Source organism: Onychomys torridus, chromosome 7 (genome assembly GCF_903995425.1).
Source record: "Onychomys torridus chromosome 7, mOncTor1.1, whole genome shotgun sequence".
In the NCBI taxonomy this organism is placed as follows: domain Eukaryota; kingdom Metazoa; phylum Chordata; class Mammalia; order Rodentia; family Cricetidae; genus Onychomys; species Onychomys torridus.
This window is the reverse complement of record NC_050449.1, coordinates 33,187,879-33,209,865: the sequence shown is the minus strand read 5'-3', so window position 1 is coordinate 33,209,865 and position 21,987 is coordinate 33,187,879. Positions and strand designations below refer to the sequence as shown.

General features: G+C 37.3%; 1 protein-coding gene and 1 pseudogene across 1 annotated transcript; both read right to left on the bottom strand.

The window, feature by feature from the left end:
* Positions 1–8,030: 8,030 nt before the first annotated feature.
* Positions 8,031–8,606, bottom strand: LOC118587072 (annotated as a pseudogene).
* Positions 8,607–14,450: 5,844 nt separating this feature from the next.
* Positions 14,451–15,393, bottom strand: LOC118587515 (olfactory receptor 150-like). Its single transcript, XM_036193541.1, is given in 2 exon segments — positions 14,451–14,759; positions 14,761–15,393. Coding segments are annotated over 2 exon segments (942 nt in total).
* Positions 15,394–21,987: the final 6,594 nt, after the last annotated feature.

Here is a 21,987-nt window from a genome sequence, read left to right as displayed (position 1 = left end):
AATATATTTGAAAAAAATATAGGTAGTTGAGCCTGGTGGTGGTGGCACATGCCTTTAATCCCAGCACTCAGGAGGCAGAGGCAGGTGGATCTTTGTGAGTTCAAGGCCAGCCTGGTCTACTGAGCGAGATCCAAGAAAGGCGCAAAGCTATGGCGAGAAACCCTGTCTCAACCCCTCCCCCCCCAAAAAAAATTATAGGTAGTGTACATAAAGAACTCACACAACATAACCATTAAATGAAAGGAATGCTATTTATAATGGTCAGAAGAATGTGAATAGTCATTCCTGAAAATCTCTGCTATTGCTGGTTAAGGAACTTTAAACCAAAACCATAATGGAAAAATCATTTCACACCAACTAGAAAAGTTACAGTAAAAAGACAGTAAGTATTGTTAAGGGAGTGAAAAAAAATATCATTCTCACACATTTCTTCTGGAATTTTAAAATGATGTACAGTATTTAGAAAGCAGTATTGCTTTAAAAATAAAAACTGTTAGGTTAACATGTACCTAATAATTTCAGTGATAGATACATACTCTCAAGAACTGAAAATATTCTAACATAAAATTTTTATATGAGTAGATAGAAAAATGCTTATGATAGCCAACGGTTGAAAGTCATTCAAGTGTCCATTCAATGATGAATGTACAGGTATGGTGTACTTTAACCATAAAATGAGGTACTCAGTAAAGATGTCTGAGGTCATGAGAGTTGTCACATTGTGAGTCTGAAGCATTCTAAGTGAAGTGAACCAGGTATAACTGATTACATATTATAGGATCCAATCTGTAGTGTCAAGAATAGACCAGTTCATACAGACAGAAAGAGCTGTCTGCCAAGTGCTGTGGGAAAGTAAGATGAAAGTAAGCTAGTTGTCACATGTATAAGTGCCTAACATAAGAATGAGCTTGGACTCTAGTGTTCTAGTGTGTATATACTTTGTCCTTTCTTTTTTGCCATAACACGAGGTATCCTCTGACATTGGACTTCCAAGCATCCAGGGACTGGAGACAAATGAATTCCAGATCATTATCTAAGGTCTATTTTTGAATGTGGTACTATGCCAATCAGCATACAACAGATCAACACATATCATTATGGCACTGTGTTAATCAGCATACAACACATATCAAGTCTGAGTGTTTCTACAGCCAACGAGTGCTTTTTCTGCCACCCTGTCCTCACAAGCTATCTCAGGAAACACTAGTCCTCATCACAAGATCTGCATTATCTCCTGCAAAGTCTTTGTGGCTTTGACAGCAGTCAGGGGTCCTGACTCACAGCAGTTAACTAATCTAACTGGAGTCTGTTTATGACAAAATCTCAGAGTCCTGTCCTGCAGCCTTGTATTCTGTTCTGAGTATTTCACACGCTCATACAAATCCTTTGTCCTGATTGCCCTCATGGCTTCCCACGGCACTTACCTGAATGATGTTATTGTCACATAGTATTTCATAGTGAGTTTTCATTAAAAATATATATAAAAGGAAATTCTCTCAAGGTTTCTTTCCACAAGGGATGAGCTGCTGTGAGACAAGAACAATTAAAGTTTCCTTTATTATCCTTTTTATAACACTCTTATTAATTCCCATAAGTACAATTCTTTCTTTTTCATTGAAGTTGTAACAACGATCAAGTTAGGGGTTAGAACCCAAGGCCTGGAGATGTGGTTGTAGGAGGTTTTTACAACAGTTTCCAATTCAACAATAGTTTCTGAAGTACTAGAAAATATTGGTTTAGTCTTTTTTCAAGGTTTATTAAGACTTGGAGAAAAAGGTAATGACTTGTAATTATTATTAAGTGTTGCTACCTAAGAACTGGACCAATGGCTCAGCAGTTCAGACCACATTACTGCTCTTGCAGAGGACCTGCGTTCACTTGTCAGGTATCTCACAAGTGCCTGCCACTATAGCTCCAGAAAATCTCATGCCCTCTTCTGGCCTCCTCGGGCACCCATACGTTAGTACACATGCACACAGAGGCACAGAACTACAAAAAGTTGTTACTCATTTAACTTCTTAGTGTTTTGTGACACTTTAAGGTATAACTAGAGTGAAAGGGTCAGAAATGAACATGCTGATGTAAGTAAAGTTGGAAACGAGTATCAACTGCAGGATAAAAGATACAATAAGGTTCACAATAATCACGTTAGTTTACAGAATAGTTGAAAGGTTGTTTTCATAAGGATACAAGTTGAAATTTCTACAACTACTATAAATAACTGAAAACTAGACAGTAGACAGGAGGCCAAGATGCTGTGGAAACTAACTTTGATTAGATAACTAGGATGGAATTCTCAAGAACAAAAATGTCTATGAGAAAAAATTAAGAGAAGCTAAATAAAGCATAGGGTATAAACAGCAATAATAAACAGTAAGGTTAAGATTGGCTGTTAGGGTTTTTAAAGATATTTTGTTAATTATTTGATAATTTTATACATTGTCTTTGTATAATACTAATTCCCCTCTCTCATCTCCTCTCAATTTTGTGCTATTCATATACTCACTCTTGTCTGTGGACCATCCACAGAAGGATGGCTGACATTAAAGAGAACTGTCCCTCTCTTGCAGCTACCAATTACAATAGCTCCTAGCCAGGGATGGGATCCAGTGCACCCTAGATAGTAGCATGTCAAACTAAGACTCAGAATGTTCATTGTAGTAGAAAATAGAATAAATATCAGGAATAAATATCTAACAGTTTCTTCCTCATATTGCAAATTTTTCATTTTTATAGATGATGTAGTTGTATCCAAAGCATTTTTTAGTATCTTTTAAAGATTTACTTTTTTGTGTATATGAGTTTTTGGTTGCATATATACCATGTGTGTTCACCTGCTTACTGTCTAGATCAACATGGCATCTCTCAATATCTCTTGCAACTAAGTTTGCTTATATGACCAAGTTCTTCCCAAAGGGATGTAGGGGAGCTCTGTGATTCCTGTGTCATACTCATCAAGGTATGAGGCACCCCTTTTTCCTTCCATAGATTTCTGTCTTACTGTCATGCAATGCAGATGAACCATTATGTAAGACCAAAAATGAGAGCTCCTTATAACACAGTAGATACACAATGAAAAGAAACTAATGTCTCTGGGTAACTATTCTAGTACCTTGGGCAACCTTTTGACTGAATGTGATATGGGTTTTAAGTATATGTATGTGTGTCAAAATTTTGGTGTCTAATGTTCCTTCTAGTGACAACTAATGGTCCTTGAAAATGTTAATTTCATATGAAGAAACATTTTCTTGTAGAAAACAATATACAGTTGTATCAGAGAAATGAAATACCCTGAACATTTACCCACCTTCATCATAGTACTTAGTGACACAATGTATTTACTCTGTGAAATTTTCTTAAATTATTAACATTTTGGTTATATGAGTAATTTTGTAATTGTATTTGATAAATTACTGTATATGTATCATATAACACATCTTTTTTTTTAGTTCACACATCTTTCTTTTACATTATTCACTCACTCTTTACTCACTCATCATTTCACCTACTTACTCCCTCACACTTCTCTCTTGCTGCTTCTTCTTCTTCTTCTTCTTCTTCTTCTTCTTCTTCTTCTTCTTCTTCTTCTTCTCCTTCTTCTCCTCCTCCTCCTCCTCCTCCTCCTCCTCCTCCTCCTCCTTCTTCTTCAGACTGAAAGCTTGGATCTCAGCTGAATGTTGCTAAAAGTCCAAAAGCTTAAAAGCCTCTAGTTCCTGGTTCTTATGCCTTATATACCTTTCTGCTTCCTGCCATCACTTCCTGGGATTAAAGGCATGTGTCTTTTCCAAGCATGACAAGAAATCTCAAGTACTGAGATAAAAGGTGTGTGCCACCATGCCTGGCTGTTTTCATTGTGGTCTTGAACTCACAGAGATCCAGATGGATCTCTGCCTCTCAAGTGATAGGATTTAAGGCATGTGTGCCACCATTTTCTGGCCTCTATGTCTAATCTAATGGCTGTTCTGTTCTTTGACCCTCAGATAAGTTTATTAGGGTACACAATTAATTGGGGACACAATATATCACCACACACTGCTGTATTTTCCCATAGCCTCCTGCACTGTATCTGGATGTCCAAAAATATACATTTCTTTTCAGTTTCCTTTATGAATGTGCATGTTGTATGCATATGTGTACATATGTATGGACATGTACACACACCCATATATGCTCATGCAGAGGTCATAAGACACCAGTGGCTACTATTGATCTCTTTCTTATTTCCTTAAGTCAGGGTCTCTTACTGAAGCTGGAGCTTGGGATTTTACAAGATTTTGGCTAGGTTGTCTGGCTACATAGTCCTGGTGGACCTCCTCTCTCTCCCTCTCCCTGCACCAGAATTATAGGTGCACTGCCACATTCACCTTTTTTTTTTGACTTGGGTGATGAATTCAGATCTACATGTCTATGCATCAATTCCTCTTATCCACTGAGAAGTCTAACCCATGCTTCTGAAAATTCAATGTTTTACCGAAAATGAAATTTCGAGTAGTCATGGTGACACATGTCTCTAATCAGCCCCATCAGAAGGATGAATAATGAGGATTGTGCACATGGAAACAGTCTGGGTTATAGAATTAGTTAAAAGGATGCATAGCAAGAGATCATGGCATTGTCTTAAAAACTGTTGTGAAAATATACATTTCTATAATCTATCTACCAAGAAAATTCAGACTCTAGTGATTTGTGAATAGAAATATATACAGTTTTCTGCCTACTGATCCCAAGATTTCTGTAGCTCAGCAGTATTTGAAAATCACCCCTACTTTTTAGGTCCTAAACATGGTTGTAACTGAGAAGACAAGGTGGGGAGCACTTTATTGTTCACAGAACATGTTATTTTTATGTAGAGCTTGCTGTTTTAGATCACCTTGCTAAGTGGTATCCATATTTCTTCCCAGTGTATATAAAAGGTACAATCAATACAGGTACAATCTTTATTATATATTATGATTTTGTTCTAAAATTCTCCTACAGCTAATGTCCTGAAAGCTTGTCCCCAGACTCTGCTTATTTTTGAGGTTCTACTTTGCAAGATGGGGCATAGCTGGAGGTTATGATAGGAAGAACTCATTTGTGCACAGAAAATAAAGAAGGATATTTCTTCCGGTGTTCATGTAGGGGAATAAACTATTCTCTGTCATTACCATTTTTGATGGTGTACAGGGAAACAAAGGTAACATAACATGCCCTCATCACATATTTGCAGCTGTAGCTAGAGAGCTTTTCTCCAGGTTCCACTAAGCCCCAGCAGTCTGATAGCCCACTTATAAAATGAACACAGAGACGCTTATATTATTTAAACTGCTTGGCCATTAGCTCAGGCCTGCCATTGTCTAGCTCTTACTCTTACATTTAGCCCATTTCTATTAATCTATACTTTACCATGTGGCTCATGGATTACCAGTACATTACATCTCGCTTGTCATGGCGGTGGCTGGCAATGTCTCTCCCTCAGCCTTTACTTCCCAGAATTCTCCTCCTCTTTGTCTCACCTACCTTATCCTTCCTGCCTGGCTACTGGCCAATCACTTTATTTATTTTACCCAATCAGAGCAACACATTTGACATACAGAACACCCCACAGCACTTCCCCCCCTTTTTTTTTTCAAAAAGCAAGGTTTTAACTTTTATATAGTAAGATTACAGACAACAAAGCAATTATCAAGCAAGAATTACAGTTATAATATTAAAGAAGGTATCCTATCTATCTTATATTTGTGAGTCTAAGGTTTTGTATCTAACTTATCTTTTATCATAATTGAGGAAATTATAACTACCTAGTCTTCAACCACATTAAAGACCTCAGAAGGATATAACATTACCTGAGAACTGGGAGAAGGATGCAAACAACTTTCGGGAGTCTTGTAGGGTAGACAGAGACAGCTGACAGCCTGGATAGTCACCTAATGTTCCTTTTTAAAGTTAATTCTCCTCCTCCTTCTTCAGTGCCCATCCTCCTCTCTGAAGTAAATTGGTGCTGCCAGGAACAGACATGTCTCACTGTCCAGAAAGATGTTCTGTATGTCAAATGTGTTGCTCTGATTGGGTAAAATAAATAAAGTGCTGATTGGCCAGTAGCCAGGCAGGAAGGATAGGGCAGGCAGGACAAGGAGGAGGAGAATTCTGGGAAGTATAGGCTGAGGGAGAGACACTACCAGCCGCCATGACAAGCGAGATGTAAGGTACTGGTAAGCCACGAGCCACATGGCAAAATATAGATTAATAGAAATGTGCTAAATATAAGAGTAAGAGCTAGACAATGGCAGGCCTGAGTTAATGGCCAAGCAGTTTAAATAATATAAATGTCTGTGTATTTATTTTATGAGTGGGTTGTCTAACAGGGCTTGGCGGGGGCTGGAGAGAAGGTCTCCAACACATGAAGCAAGCTAAATGAAAGCCAAACACTGCTCTATACCTGTTAAGAGACATAATAGATGTTCGAGTTCCAGGGTAAACAGGGTGATTCTGGGTAAAGAGGGAAAAGGAGGCCAGTGCTGTGTTGTGGACACAGTGTAACACAAGGGAGCGCAGAAGCATGGTGCTTCTTGGAGATGCCCCCTCTCTTCGTCTTGCTGCACTGTGAAGGCTTTGAAGCTCATAGCAATCAGCGGGAACATCATCTATCATTTGAATGTGGTTCTGATATAATACAGATATATAGACCTTCCTGTACAAACAAGATGCATTATATAAACATATGAAATTTAAAAAAGGAAAAAAATTACCTTAATAAGATTTAATAATGATTGAGTTCAAGAAGCTCTTTATGGGAGAGGTAAGAAAAGTCATGAAGGTGCTGCTACCTCCAGGAGGAGAAGGCATGTGGGGTGAGCACAAGAGGGATGTCAAAGAGGTGGTAGGGTCCCTTTGGAGAAGATGACATTCCAGGAAACCTAAACTTTTATTGTTGATGTTTTCAAGACCCCCAATATGAGTTTAGTGTCTTGAGTATTAGAAAAGGAAAAGCTTTATTGGAGGTCTTTTCCCTCTTTGTTTTGCAGAATGGCCAATAAGTTTAGTAGATGAGGGCTACTTTTCTTTGGTGAGAAAATTGTTGCAGATTTAAAGTCTCAGTATGAGTAAATGGTCCACATGAACACATTTGTAAAATACTGCAGAAAAAGCAAGAGCATAAACAAAACAAAACACAACAAAGAAGCTAGATGTGGTGCTGCACACCTTTAACCCTAGCACTCTGGATGCAGAGGCTCCAGGAGATCACTGTGAGTTCCAGGACAGCCTGGTCTACACACTACATTATAGGGCAACCAGGGCTGCATAGTGGGACCCTGTTTCAAAAGAATTGTGCTAAAAAGGCAACTTCCAAATATGATATTCTAAAATCTGGTTTTCTAATAATGTATTCATTCTATGAAACAGGGAAGAGTGGTGCAGAACAGCTAGCAAAACAAACACCGAAACCGGATGGAGGAACAGTGCACAGTGTGGGATTGTGGGAAATGCATGGGGTTGCACTGAGCTGTGGAAGTCTCACATAGTGTCAGTTTGTTGTAGGGAGCTGTATGTTCCTCACATTTCCATTTCCCAATAAAGATCTGTGTATTAGTAAGAATCAGGGACTATAGCTCAGGTATATTCATTTTTACTAAAATAACTTATTTTAGATATCACACTCAGAAATAGTTAATATGGACCTAATTTTAAAAGGCTAAGCACACAAAATAGTGAGAGTATCAAATCATACAAATCAAAAAATATTCCCTTAAGTAAGATTAATATATTTCACCTGAAAATTGTCATGCTCTAGACACATAAAGAAGGCTTTAAAGGGTTTAAACCATCTAGAAGTATCTCACTTAACTCTTGGTGGATGAACACAGTGGCATCCCAGAATTGCTTCCTAATATATCATGACCCTTGAATCCAATAACTGCTTATATCATTATTTTTCAAAATCTAATAATCACCTACTAGTGATAATGTCATGATCAGACATACATTGACTCTGGACTGTGTTCTTATCAAAACTCTAAATATGGTACAGATTTGCTAATGCAAATTATTCTTTATACATGCAATTCCTGTTTATGAGACATCTTATTTAGAATAAATTTGATATCATTATTTCTCAGGCTGTAGATCAGGGAGTTCAGCATGGATACAACAGTTGAATAAAATACAGATGATGCTTTCCCTTCCTTTTGGAACAAACTAATGCAGGCTGAAAATATGTGAAAGCAGGGAAACAAAGAAGACAGCAACAGCAGAGGAGTGGGAAGGGCAGCTGCTGAAGGCTCTGAACCTGACCTCAGTGGATGCTGACAACGATGACCTAAGTGGCCAGGATGGTCTGGGTTGGAACACAGACATAAGAATGGCTGCGGCACGGAAGTGCCATTTTATTGACAAAAGTACTGGAACAGGCTAGCTGCAGCAATGGAAGGAGATCACAGAAGCTATGGTTTATTGCCTTAGCCTTGTATAAAAGCACTTTAAGCATTCACAGAGTACGAATTGTAGCCTCAGAGAAGCCCAAGGCATGTGCTCCACTTATCACCCACAAACAGACTTCCTAAGACTGGTGATATCATCAAGAAGTTTTAGATATCAACATAGCAATCATATGCCATTGTAGCCAACATATAATATTGTAGCAAAAATTAGGAAGGAAGAGAGCAGAGTCATGGGATCAGAGAAGGAGCTGACATCCGTTTCTGCCACAAAGCTTATCAGTATATGAGGGTAATGCAGTTTGGCAATGCTTAAAAATAAAAATGTTCAACTTACCATATGACCTGGGAATTCTAGTACTACCAAACAACCCCAGACTGAAAATGTGCACATCAAGAAAACCTGTGCATGGTTAATGTAGAAGTGCTTTTATTTGAAAGTTGAAAATCATCCAAGTGTCCATGCTGTGATGCATAGACAGGACAAGTGCATCTCAACCATGGGATAGAGCATTGTTCTGCAATAAAGAGCCCTGCGGTTCTGAGATAGATTGCATCTTCAAATGGCCTGAAGCATGCCAGGAGAAAGGAATCAGAGAGAGTCACACATTGTATGGCACCATGTGTAGGAAATGTCAGGAACAGGTTCATATAGATGCAAATCAGCTTAGTGTCTTTCTGCTGTGAAGGAAGGGAGGTGCTCACTTGATCATATGTGGTTAGAGGCTTTAGTTGATATGTGGACAATAGTCTATAGTAAAACATGGTGAAATTTGCACAATTCATGAATATACAAAACTCCTACCTGTACATTGAAAATGTGAATGTTAAAATATATCATTTACTTTAGTATATATGTTATAAACATAAAAACATTGGCCAATGAGATGGTTCATTCTGTAAAGGCACCCACCCAACAGGCATGGTGACTTTAGTTTAATTCATGTAGCCTACTTAAAAGATGAAGGAGAAAGCCAACTCTACACACTTGTCCCTTGACCTCCACATGCACACTCACACACACACACACACACACACACACACACACGTGTGTGTACATTCATAAGCATACACATACATACAAAAACACATGATAATAACAAATTAAATGTTTGAAATTTACAGGTGCACCAAAAGAATACTAGCATCATGTGAACCACACAAAGCAGTCCATCACAACCTACCATTCCCCACCCCCTTCTCAAAGTCTTTCCCATCTAAGGAATATTTAGCAGGTAGCTCTTAATCCATGCCAAATACACATATTATAGTTTTCTTAACATTATGACATTCCTCTATGCCATGAACAAGTGAAACTGCTATATTAATTCATAGGCAAATATCACCATAGTTATTTTTAAATCTGCAACATCTAAAAATGTAACCATAGGCTATTCAACCTTAACTGTTGAGTACCAGACTCAGTACAGATATGTGACTTAAAATACTTCTTTATGTGTATTATGAGAGAATAAAGTATAAATTACAAATATGTAAATAATTTAAATGACTGAAACTGTTAGGTGGTTGAAGAAATTGTCAAAAAAAAATCTCAAACCTCAAAACTTACAGTCTGTGTTGTCCTAAATCTAACTGACCATTTCCTGCCTAGAACAACCATCTCAGAATCTGAGCCAATTCTATCTCATTAGAGATATAGAAAGACTACCTAGATGTTAAAATTATTAATTCATAATGTAGTGTCCTTTGCTGTCCCTAGGTTTTTTTTGTTTTTTGTTTTTGTTTTTGTTTTTTTTTACTAAAACCTCCATTATTAAGTTTAATATATTTTTTAGTTTTCCTTCTATTGTAGAAGCTGAGATTGCACAGAGTTATATTTGGGATGTGTCTTTCAAAGTCTACGTTAGAAACTTACTCTCTAATATAGTAGTGTACAGGTTGGGGGTCTTCTAGGAAGAATATATTATGAGGTTACTGATTTAATGTTGCCACATATGTGAATTCCTAAAATAAGGATGATGCTAGACATCTCTGGAGTCTCCACTGTTCACTAAGCTTCCTCCACAGACTGATGCAGAAAGAGGGTACATCCTAGATGACCCTGGGCATCCCTCCAAAGAGGTTCCTGATCATTGTACTTTACCTAGAATATAATACACTGTTCCAGTTGCATAAAAGAGACAAAGACAAACACCTTTCTGTAGTTTTGAGTGTTTGTAATGGTCAGTTGACTTTTTTTTTTCTTTCTGTTTTTATTGCTTCTTACAAGACTCAGAAAACTGATCTCACCACAGAAGCTCCATTCTCCTTTGGAGTCTTTTCATGTGGTGTTCTGACCAAACTAGGTGACCAACTTCTTCTAAACCACATTCTCTAAAGGCAGATGCTTCCTGTTTTCTGCTAACTGCCTGTGTGTTTGTGTGCCTTTGACATGGTAGGGAATTTCAAAAATCTCCTCTTATATCTTAATCACTGACACAGCTTAGAAATGGATTTTTTCATCAGCAAAATGCCAAATAATTTCATGGAACAAAGTTTTCTTTGTTGATCTCTTAATATGGTATTAAATTAGAAATGCTATGAAGTGGGTGGCAAACATTCATTATCTACAATGTGATCAGTTTGTGTACATTCAAATCATGACATCATGATAACAATGAAAATAATTAATGTAGCTATCACATCCCAAAACTTTTCCGTGTCACTTCATGCTTTTTGTTTACATGCCTTAATTTCTGTGTTCTGAATGTTTAATATAGGAACTATCTCTTTAAATTTTGAGGAAAAAGTAGCTTTTCTAGTCACATTGGGAACACAGTAAGGAGAAGAGTGCTTCTTTCTCAAGAACAAAGTGTATTTTTTGTAAGAGAACGTTTTGTAAGAGGAGTTGAATTCCCTTTCATAAATGCAGTTTAAACACATGTTGCTTCTCGTCCTAGAAACAACAGTTTTTTTTTTTTAACTACAAGAATTATACTACAAAGAGCATCTTTATAAGTTAATCACTCAACACTATGACATAGTTCTACTGAGTGGAAAACTACTTCCTGTCTCTAACCTCTCATCATATGGTAAACATTGTTTTGTTCTCTGCTTGCATAAGTCTGCCTGTTTTAGTTACTCTGTGTAAGTAAGGATCATTCCGTGTTTCTCCTTTCATTGATTTACATTTCATCTTGCACAGTGACCTTCATGTTCCTCCAGGTTGTTTCAAACAAAATTGTATTCTTTCAAAAGAATTTATTAATGACTCATAACAATGATAGGATTTCTGAAGCTTATGTAGATTTTCATTTCCTTATTATTTTACTAGGTTAATATAGTAAAATATTGGGATACTGCTGTCTTAGCTTATGGGAAATTTACTAAATCTCTACAGTCACCATATATACAGTACATAGTTTCTTTGTGGCTAAAATGCAGAAAAATGTCTATTAGCTCTAGGGACCCAGGTAACAACTAAAATTAGTTCTAGAATTATAAATATTGGTGTGAGACATTCCATTTCATGTAGTCTTGACAAAACATGTCATCAATAGCTTGACAGATATACAGAAAATTATAAAAATTTATAGAAAATAAAAACTAATACTTGCATGATGATAATGCTTTAAGAAATTGTTTAGATGCGGATGTGAATTGGCACTAAAATATTTCTTAGTGGCAAGCAGAAGTACCTTGTGCATATTCAGGATAGATTGATACATGATATAGCATCCATGCTCCTAAGAATGGTACAGTCTAGAAGGAGATGGCAAGGTAGACCATGGGATAAATGTCATGATTGACAGGTCCATAAGAGCACAGATGTTATGGAGCTAACTGAGGATGGTCAAGGAAGATTTCTAAGTCTGTTATGAGAAGTACAAACAAGTCTGCACAATATTCAAAGTTTAGGTTCATTTCATCTTAAAAATACATTGATCTACAAAAATCACCAAAACATAACAAATAAGTTTAAATGATTTATTGAAACAAACAGGATTTGTAAAATGAGACAAACAGCAGGAAAATAAGATAAATAACACCTGGTGAATTGTGTTACTTTGAGGGTGTATCCTATGACAGAGGTTTACGAACAAAAATTATCCATGAAAATTGAATTTTTACATTAAGGTCACTTACACATAATATCTACATGACTACAGTGCAAATCAAGTATGATTTTTCCTATACTACAAGGGAGGAGATAGACACAGTTAATGAGATTAACTTTTGTGTTAACATCAGAATAAGAGTATCATTAAGAAAGCCTGGAAATGGCTTGAAAAAGAAAAAAAAAGATAATTTCCTGTTTTCTGATGTATCATGGTAGAATATTAGTGATTATTTTCAGCTACTGTGAGTATATTTTTATAATTTCTAGAGACTAGAGTTCATCATGGTCTGACACGTACTTAGGTGGAATGGTGCCAGGAGAAATGGAATTCAGTCACTTATATTTTTCAACTTGGAAATTTATGTCCCACTTACGTTCTTTTCAATTCTCAAAACTTTTGATTATATGTATTATTTTGTACTAGTATGTGGTAAGTGAGCCACATATCATGCAATATAAACAAACAACCGCAATGGATGTACATACATAGAGTTTTGTGGGATAATAGAAAAGATAAGATGAAGGGAAGTCAGGGTTATAGAAAAACAAGGGCCTTTATTTTGATTTTCTAAAAGAAATGTTGGCTTGTTGTTTCTAGTTTTAGTGCTACAGGATGAGGTAGAAGAGATGTGATGGAAAGTGTCTTGTCACATATTTGAAAACAAGACAAAGCTACCAATGTTCAGTGCCTACTACAGGATTCAGCTGAAATCAGATGTGAGATAATAAAGTTTAAAAGTCAAAGCTAGGAAGAGGAATAAAGGCTCCCTTTGGTGCTTCTGGACACAGATTAGTACCATGTGCTATTTGGAAATTTCCATGCTTGTCTCCATAATGCAACAGGTTTACAGGCTTTGGAGCTCACTCACAATAATCATGAAGTATAGAAGTTTCTAAAACAATGAAGAAGTGCCTTATTCTAGGGGAATCTATTGTAGGCATGAGACCAGAAAAGCTATGCTTCTGCTGCTGACGTCTCCAAGAGAAGATGTGAAAGGTGGATGCTACCAGGAGATACTCAGACTTTCTGACTTGGATGATGTTATTTCTTATTTAGAGCTTAATTGGATGAGGTTAGAAAATAAAATTTATTGGATGTAAGTCTCTTCCATGCATGTCATGAACCCAGAGAGGATAGTTATTTGAGGGGTGTGAATACTACATGTCATTAGACAGACAACAAGTTTCTAATTTTAATTTTTCTATATGAAAAATAGCACAACAATGCATTTGTCAGAGAATACCACTTCTGAAACTGAGATTCTATAATGTGGTCTTAAGAAAGTGCAGTAGTAGTTATTTTAAATAGGAAAAAGTAGTATAAAATTTTCAGAAAAAATAAAGATGTTGGTAAAGTCCATGATCTGGATCAATAACTATGTCAAGAGTATATGAACATGTTTATGCTCTTGTTAAATGTTTTCAGTATTATTTCTCTGAAGGTAGTAACAATATTATTTCTAATATATTTTATATTCCACAATACAGTTCTACATGCTTAGGAAGATTTAGAAGTGATAGCTTAGGTCTATTCATTTTTGCTAAGTTCACTTATTTTAGATATCACTCTTTCAGATATAGTTGGTAATACACTTAATTGACAAGGGTCAGATACACAAAAACCAGATAATAGATATCTTTCTACCATATATATTTATTCCTTTAAATGAGACAACTAAATATCATCCAAAAATAGTCAGGTTCCACACACAAAAAGCATAATAAACTATAAGAAGATTTTGGAAGTGTTTTGAAAAATATGAGATGTGGTAGTTAATTTCATGTTAATAGGCTCCAGGGAATCTCAGAATTGCTTTTTTCCACATATCTAAAAGTTTTGGGTCCAATCAATCCTAACAATTTTTTTTTTGTAAATAACCACATACTAATCCAAATTTGACATACATTGTTGTTTCAAGGTATTTTTCTTATCAAAACTACAGATATAAGGACTTTTGCTAACGTAAAATATTATTTTACATCTGAAATGTCTTCTTTAGAAGCAACTTATTTAGAGCAAGTTTGACATCCTTGTTCCTCAGGCTGTAAATTAGTGGGTTCAGCATGGGCACCACAGTACTATAAAAAACAGAGGACACTTTCCCTTGATCTTTGGAGCTGACAGATGATGGCTGAAAGTTCATGAATCCCAGAGAACCAAAGAAGACAGCCACTGCAAAGATATGGGAGCTGCAGGTGCTTAAGGCTTTGAATCTGTTCTCAGTGGACTTTATGTGGATGATACTGGCAATGATAAAACTATAAGAGCTCAAGATGGTCAGGCAGGTTTGGAACACAGAAACTAAAAGAACTGAGACACAGAATCACTACCTCATTGACAAATATACTGGAGCAGGAAAGTTGTAGCAATGGTAGAAGATCACAGAGGAAATGGTTTACTACATTAGCCTTGCAGAAAAGCACTCTTAACATGCAAACAGTGTGAACTGTGGCTTCAATGAAGCCCATACCATACACCGCACCTACCATCCAGGAAGAGACTTGGTAAGACATAGTGACATTATACATCAAGGGGTTACAGATGGCAACATAGCAATAATATGCCATTGCAGACAACATGTGACACTCAGATATAACAAAGACTACAAAGAAATAGAGCTGAGTCATGCATTCAGGGTAGGAAATGACATTCTTTATTGTCACAAAGTTCACCAGCATTTTTGGGATAACAACGGTGGAATAACAGAGGTCAATGAAGAACAGACTGCTGAGGAAGAAGTACATGGGGGTGTGCAGGTGGGAGCTGAGCAGGATCAGGATGATCATGCCCAGGTTCCCCAGCACTGTAAACAGGTAGATTCCAAGGAAGAGGAGGAACAGGGGCAGCTGCAGCTCTGGGTTGTCTGTTAACCCAGAGAGGATGAACTCAGTCAATCTAGAGTGATTGCCTTTGGGCATTTCCACCTGGAAGTTCTCTGTAGAAAGTGAGACAGAGGTTGTTTATCACTCTCTGTGCTTGATTATGACATTTAATTCAAGTCTTTTTGTTCTTCTGTCTCCTGTTTCTAATAGCTTTTCATTAATGATACTATTTAAGGACTAACATGAGAGATGCAAATAGGTATCTAGTATGTCCATGTCTCTCTGTATTCCATGAACACCCAAAGAACAGACATAACAAAGTCTATGGAATTGTCTAACAATTTCTCATGTCTATCTCATGAATATTGTCTTATATTAAAATATCAGCATCATCCAGGAAAACTCTCAAATAATACCTCTGAAATACTTTCACCATAAGTTAATACATGGAAGCAATCATCATATATTTATTTAATATTTTAACATTGATTCCAGTTAAAGTAAGTTAAACCAGACACTGAATATTAAGCACCTCTAATCATAAAGGAAGAAAGGAGATGATCTCTACTGGTTAATAACTTAAAGTTCTGTATAGAAATCCTAGTTAATATACGAAGAAATTTGAAGGAATGTTTATATTGTCAGCAAACATCAGAACAGAAGATCAAAAGGAAACAACCATTAAACTCATTAGAAATTTAATAAGAATTATAATTTACTTAAATATACATTAAATGAAAGAAATATAAAATATTGCACTTAGACTCTCAAAGCTGTGTGGAAAGGAATTTAAAGACATACAGAAAAAGAGAGACATCCATCCTCAGGAGTCAATGAAAATAACTTTGTGACAATGGATACACTTTCTAGATCAGACTTGAAACTCAGTTATATACCTATCAACTTTCTGTTTTTTTTATATTTAATTTACTTACACAGGAATCATTATCTCACCCATGAAAATTATGTGACCAAAGAAAATCAGAAGTAACTTTAAAGAGGAGAATGAAAACCTATCTCCCACTTTTTGAATATCATGGCAATATTGTAATAGTCTGTTTAGTGTAGTACTAAGTATGAAGTGCCAATCAATGGAACAAGTTTGACATCCCAGAACAAGCTTATGTCTGTAATCTGTGTATATAAGAGTTTATGATAAACCAATTGGAAAATTTTTTATCATATGGTGCTGGGATAATTAGATAGGTACTTGTTATTAATATGTAACTCTTCCACGTGTCATTCAATCAAATCAATTCAAAATGGGCTATTGAAAGCTAAATATAACAGATGAAGCCATATCAATATTGATGGAAAGCACAAACACATTTTTTAAATTATATTTCAAATTTTATTTTTATACGGATATTTGTGTTTTAACTCTACATATCAGCCATGGGTTCACCTGTCCTCCACCCTCCAACCCCTGCCCCTGCCTTCCCCCAGCCCCTCCCCCCATTCCCATTTCTTCCAGTGCACAAACACATTTTTACAAATTTATAATTAGTAATCTTTCTTAGATAAGAGCCAAAATCAGAGGACATCATTTAAAAGTAGTAAATTGAGAATTATAATACATAAAATGACACACAGTATGGAAAAATTCAAATATTACATTCAAGGAACAGATTTGAGCCAGATAAGCTTCTAGTCGCTGTATACTAACCATTACACAATGTGGCATTCATTGCAGCATAAAGTATGTTAAGACATGTACTAAAATGTTTCTGAGACTGTTTTCACTGGCATTCTGACCAGTATTCCTCTGTTCTCTGCCTCTAGCAAGAATGTGCTGGAAGACAAAGGTTCTTTTCACACAAACTCCGTTATGTCTTAATGCATCACTGTAGACTTGACACTAGTCATGTGTGTCTGGCTCTTCCCAAACTGACTAGTTGCCCTGAAGTCTAACCTGTTCTCATAAATTCTACTGCTTCCTGCCCCTCTAACACTACCTTTATGTTTGCATACCTTTGACCTTGTGGAGAATCACAAATACTGTCCCCTATATCAGTTATCTTAGCCTCACTTTATCTGATACATCTTAGCAGTGAGTGCATCACCAGTTTTCAGAAATAACATCCAACACACTTTAAGTATTTAATTTGTTCAGATTGTGCATATTGAAACCCTCATGACACCGCAATAATCAAGGTGGTAAATATAAGTGACATATCCCAAATATTCTTTGTGTACTGTCATTGTTTCTGTGCATTTAGAATGCTTAATTTGAGACCGGCCCACTTAAGTTTTGATTGTACAAATGCCTAGTTGTAAATCACAGGCAATGCATTGCACACAAAATATTTATAATTCACTGTTACAACTTTAATAAGATTTTTATATTGATCAATTTTCTTGTCATCAATCCTATGGCAACTTTTCTATGCTTTTTATAAAAAAATGGATTTTACTGTAATGCTTACTGTATTTAAGAAGAATGATTCAGTGCTTTTCCTTTTATGCCTGGCTTCGTTCAGTTTTATAGTATCTTCCAAGTTTATCCATGTTCATTCTGACAGTAATATTTCTTTTGGAGAATAAAACGAAGTTGTTTTATTTTAAAAGTATCAAATAATGTTACATAACAACAATGAAGTCACCAAACTATATCTTATATCTGGACTTTAAAATTTTGTTATATTTTAACAGGTTCATCTAGAAAAAAACTTGTTTAAATAGTTCTGCATTACCTTGACAAAATCTGTGCTAAATCTTTATAATCATCCTATCTGCACTACATAGTTATGCATTGTGTTTGAAAACAGAGGAAAATATATCACAGTTCTATTTGACCCAGGGAACATCTAAAATTTATCTAGAGTTGGAAGCTTGTCTTGAATAAAAAAAAAACATTTTATTTAGAAGTTAGATGATAACCACATGCAAAGTATTATAAAAATTTATAGAAGATAAAAATGAATACTTGCAGGATGCTGCTGCTTCAAGAAGATATTGTTAGGATATGAGTGTGAACTTACAATAAAGACCATTCAAAAGCAATAAACAGAGATGATGTTTCCAGTGTGGGGTATAGAGAAAAGCATAACACAGAGCCCCTCCCTGCTCCTCAGACTACTACAGTCTAGAAGGGGAGACAGAGGGAGATTACCTGGTTGTCTGATATTCAAAGTCAAGTGTTAAAATTATTTTCATGTTCAAAATATATAATTCTATAAAAGTCATCAAAACAAATGAAGAATTTAAATGTTTGAATGATGCAAATAAGGTGTGTATATAAGAGAAGAGATAGGAATATAAGATACAGAGTTCCTTGGTGCCTTGTGCTAATTTGGTAGTTTATTTTAGATAGAGCATTATATTGAAACCCTCATGACACTGCAATAATCAAGGTGGTAAATATAAGTGACATATCCCAAATATTCCTTTTGTATTGTTATTGTTTCTGTGCATTTAAAATGCTTAATTTGAGACCTGCCCACTTAAGTTTTGATTGTACAAATTATCAAGGCAAATTGAATATTTATATTAAATTTAGTTATACCTAGTATCTACCTGATGAGTAGCATAAAGGGAGATTGCATTATTTTGTTGCCTCCGATTAAATAGTATAGCCAATTGGATACACTTTGTGCTAACATAAAAACCAATTTAACCATGAATCATACCTGGAAAATGTTAGGTTTAAACATATTTTTTCCTGGCTTCTGATATGTCTTCTCAAAATATGAGTGACCATTTTCAGCTGCTTTACTTTGGTGTTTAGAGACTGGATCTCAGAAAATCTGTCTCATTCCTATGTGTAATAATAGTGCCAGGAAAAACAAAATTCTGTTGCTCACCTTTTCTCTACTTGGAAACTTCGGTCCTGCTTTAGAGCCAGGAAACTTCACATGGAATAGTTCTGTAGTAGGTGATGATAATTCAAAACAAAACCTCTCTCTCTCTTTCATGCAGATGATCAGGACACAGATTTTGAGTTCTAAGTACTTCCTACTTTATGAATCAAGTGCCATGATTCATGTCCTATCTTTCCAAACCACTTACTGGAATAAAATTTAGGTAGTTTTGATGTACAGGAAGTGTCAAATAAATCATATAAACTCTATCAAGACTTCCTGTCATTTGGATGAATTGTGTAGAGTGATTGTGGGGGGTAAGAGCAATTAAAATTTCCTATTCTGTTCCCCATGTGACACCTATTATCTCCCTGGTGTATAATTCTCTCTGTTGTGAAATAGTAGTGATATTTTGGTTGATGCTAGAAAGTAAGCCCTGGTAGACATATCTGTATGAATGATACATGATGATGACTTTCAAACTGAAAACAATTTCTGAAATAATTGAAGCCATGTTGATGTGTTTCCTGCTTATTTAAGGCTTGGGGTAATAATATTTGTAATTTTCTTTTGGGGTGGGGGTGTTTCGAGATAGGGTTTCTCTGTGTAGCTTTGCACCTTTCCTGGATCTTGCTCGGTAGACCAGGCTGGCCTAGAACTCACAAAGATCCGCCTGCCTCTGCCTCCCGAGTGCTGGGAATAAAGGAGTGTGCCATCACTGCCAGGCTGTAATTTTCTTAAACATTATTCCTTTCATGTCTATTTATGTTTCCAAGGTTTCTTAAAAGATCTCAAAAGTGAAAGGTTTGGAGAACACGCTGATGTAAGTAAATGTGGAAATAAATAGAGATTCAGGAATAAACACACAATGAGCTTTTGTAATTATTTTAGGCTACATGATAAATTACTAGTGGAGTTGCTTTCCATAGTGGTGAAGGATGAAGATTCTTCATACACTATAACCAGAGACTATATGACTCCACCAAGGAAATGATGCACAATGAAAGATGGTACCTGCTTTTCTTGAATTGGAGAGTTAAGGACAAGCAGTATGGTTTGTGAAGTAAGCTATACGGTAGTAAATAAGAGTAAAAAATGTAAAAAAGTCTGTATGAATGGTGTTTAGCGCATTATAAACACAAATAAATTACTGATACATGACTGAAAATGTGTCTTTAGAGTTCTGCTCAAGTAGGGGCTAGCCAGCCACAGGGCAGCTGGTGTCAAGGCCATCGATGGTGGGGAGATATCCATGGGCCCACCTGGAACTGCAAGGTGGGTCCCATTATGATGAGTAAATATGTGATGAAGAAATGGTAGAGAAAGAGAAACAGAATGGTCCCTGTGCTGTGGAAAGAAATGAAGAAGGTAATGAGGAGTAGGCTGATGTTGGAGGCCTGCTTGCCACCCAGAGTCCTGGTGATATCTAGGTCAGGCTGCTACCAAGGGCTATGTCTGGGTCATGGTCCTACAGCAGCCAGGATCTGAGTCAACATCCATGGCTCCTGTTGCAACCAAAGGCCATGTGGTTGCCTGGGGTCTGGTCAGCCACCTGGGACCATGTTGGTGCCCAAGTACCATGCTGCAGCTAGGGCCATGCAGATTTGAGTGGTATATACTACTACCTGGTGCCATGGTGACATCCAAGTCTGTGTTGATATCCATGGCTCCTGTTGCCACAAGGGCCATGCTGATTCCAGTGGTCTGGGCCACCACCTGGGGCAATTGTGGGAGCCCATTTTCAGGTTCCTTGTGACTTTACCCAGCAGGTCCACAGAGAGGATGATTAAGACCCTGGGCCTGAGTGCAGGTGTCTGAGATGGTCTGCACTTGGCTGTGCTGGGGGGAGGTCTTTTGCTCCACCCCTTGGCATCTCTATAAATACCTTGGGGCAGAGACAGTCAGGGCCCATTGGAATAGGTTCCAGGCCCTCTCAAGGTTATCCTTTATTTTCTACCTGTTTATCTCCACAATCTAAATCCTTCTATCTAATATTTCCTGCTGCTCCCACTCAAGAAAACTCTGGGGAGCTGTGGGGTTGGTGGGTAAACGCCCCGCAGACCATGTTGGTGTTCAGGGGTCATACTTCTGCTGGGGCCATGCTGATCTGAGTGGCCTTCACCATTACTTGGGGCCATGCTGACAACCAGACCAGAGTTTCTGTCAAGGATCATGTCTGGGTCTGTTTTCCTATCACAGCTGAGGTCTGCGTTGATGTCCATGGCCCATGTTGTCACCAGAGGCCACATGGAGCCTGGGATCTGGACCGTGTGTGGCTCTGTTGGTGTCTAGGGGCCATACTGCTGCCAGAACCATCCTGATTTGAATGGCCAGGGCTTCCGCCTGGAGCCAGGATGTTGACTGGGTCAACCTGCTGCCTGGGGCTATGTCTTGGTCAGTAGTCCAGTTGCAGCTGGGGTGTGTTTGAAGTCTGTGGCTCAGATTGCCACTAGGGGCCACACAGAATCCCAGGATTTGGACCACAGCCTATGGCCTTGTTGGAGTCTGGAGGCCATGCTGCAGCAGAGGCCATATAGATCTGAGTGGCCTGTGTTGCCTCCAGGGGCCATGGTACCATCCAAGCCCAGGGTGCTGCCAAAGGCCATGACCCTATAGTATCCAAGATCTGGATTGATGTGAGGATGCCCATGGTCAATTCAGCCACCTGAGTCTAGGTTGGGGTCCAAGGGCTATGGTGCAGCTGGGGCCATGCATATCTGAGTGCCATGTGCTGCTACCCAATGACATCATGACATCCGTCCAGAGCTGCAGCTAAGGGCCATGTCTGGGTCCTTGTCTCTACTGCAGCCAGGGTCTGTGTTGATGTCTGAGACTCCTGTAACTATTGAAGGCTGTGCAGATACCCGAGGTCTGGGGACATGTTGGTGTT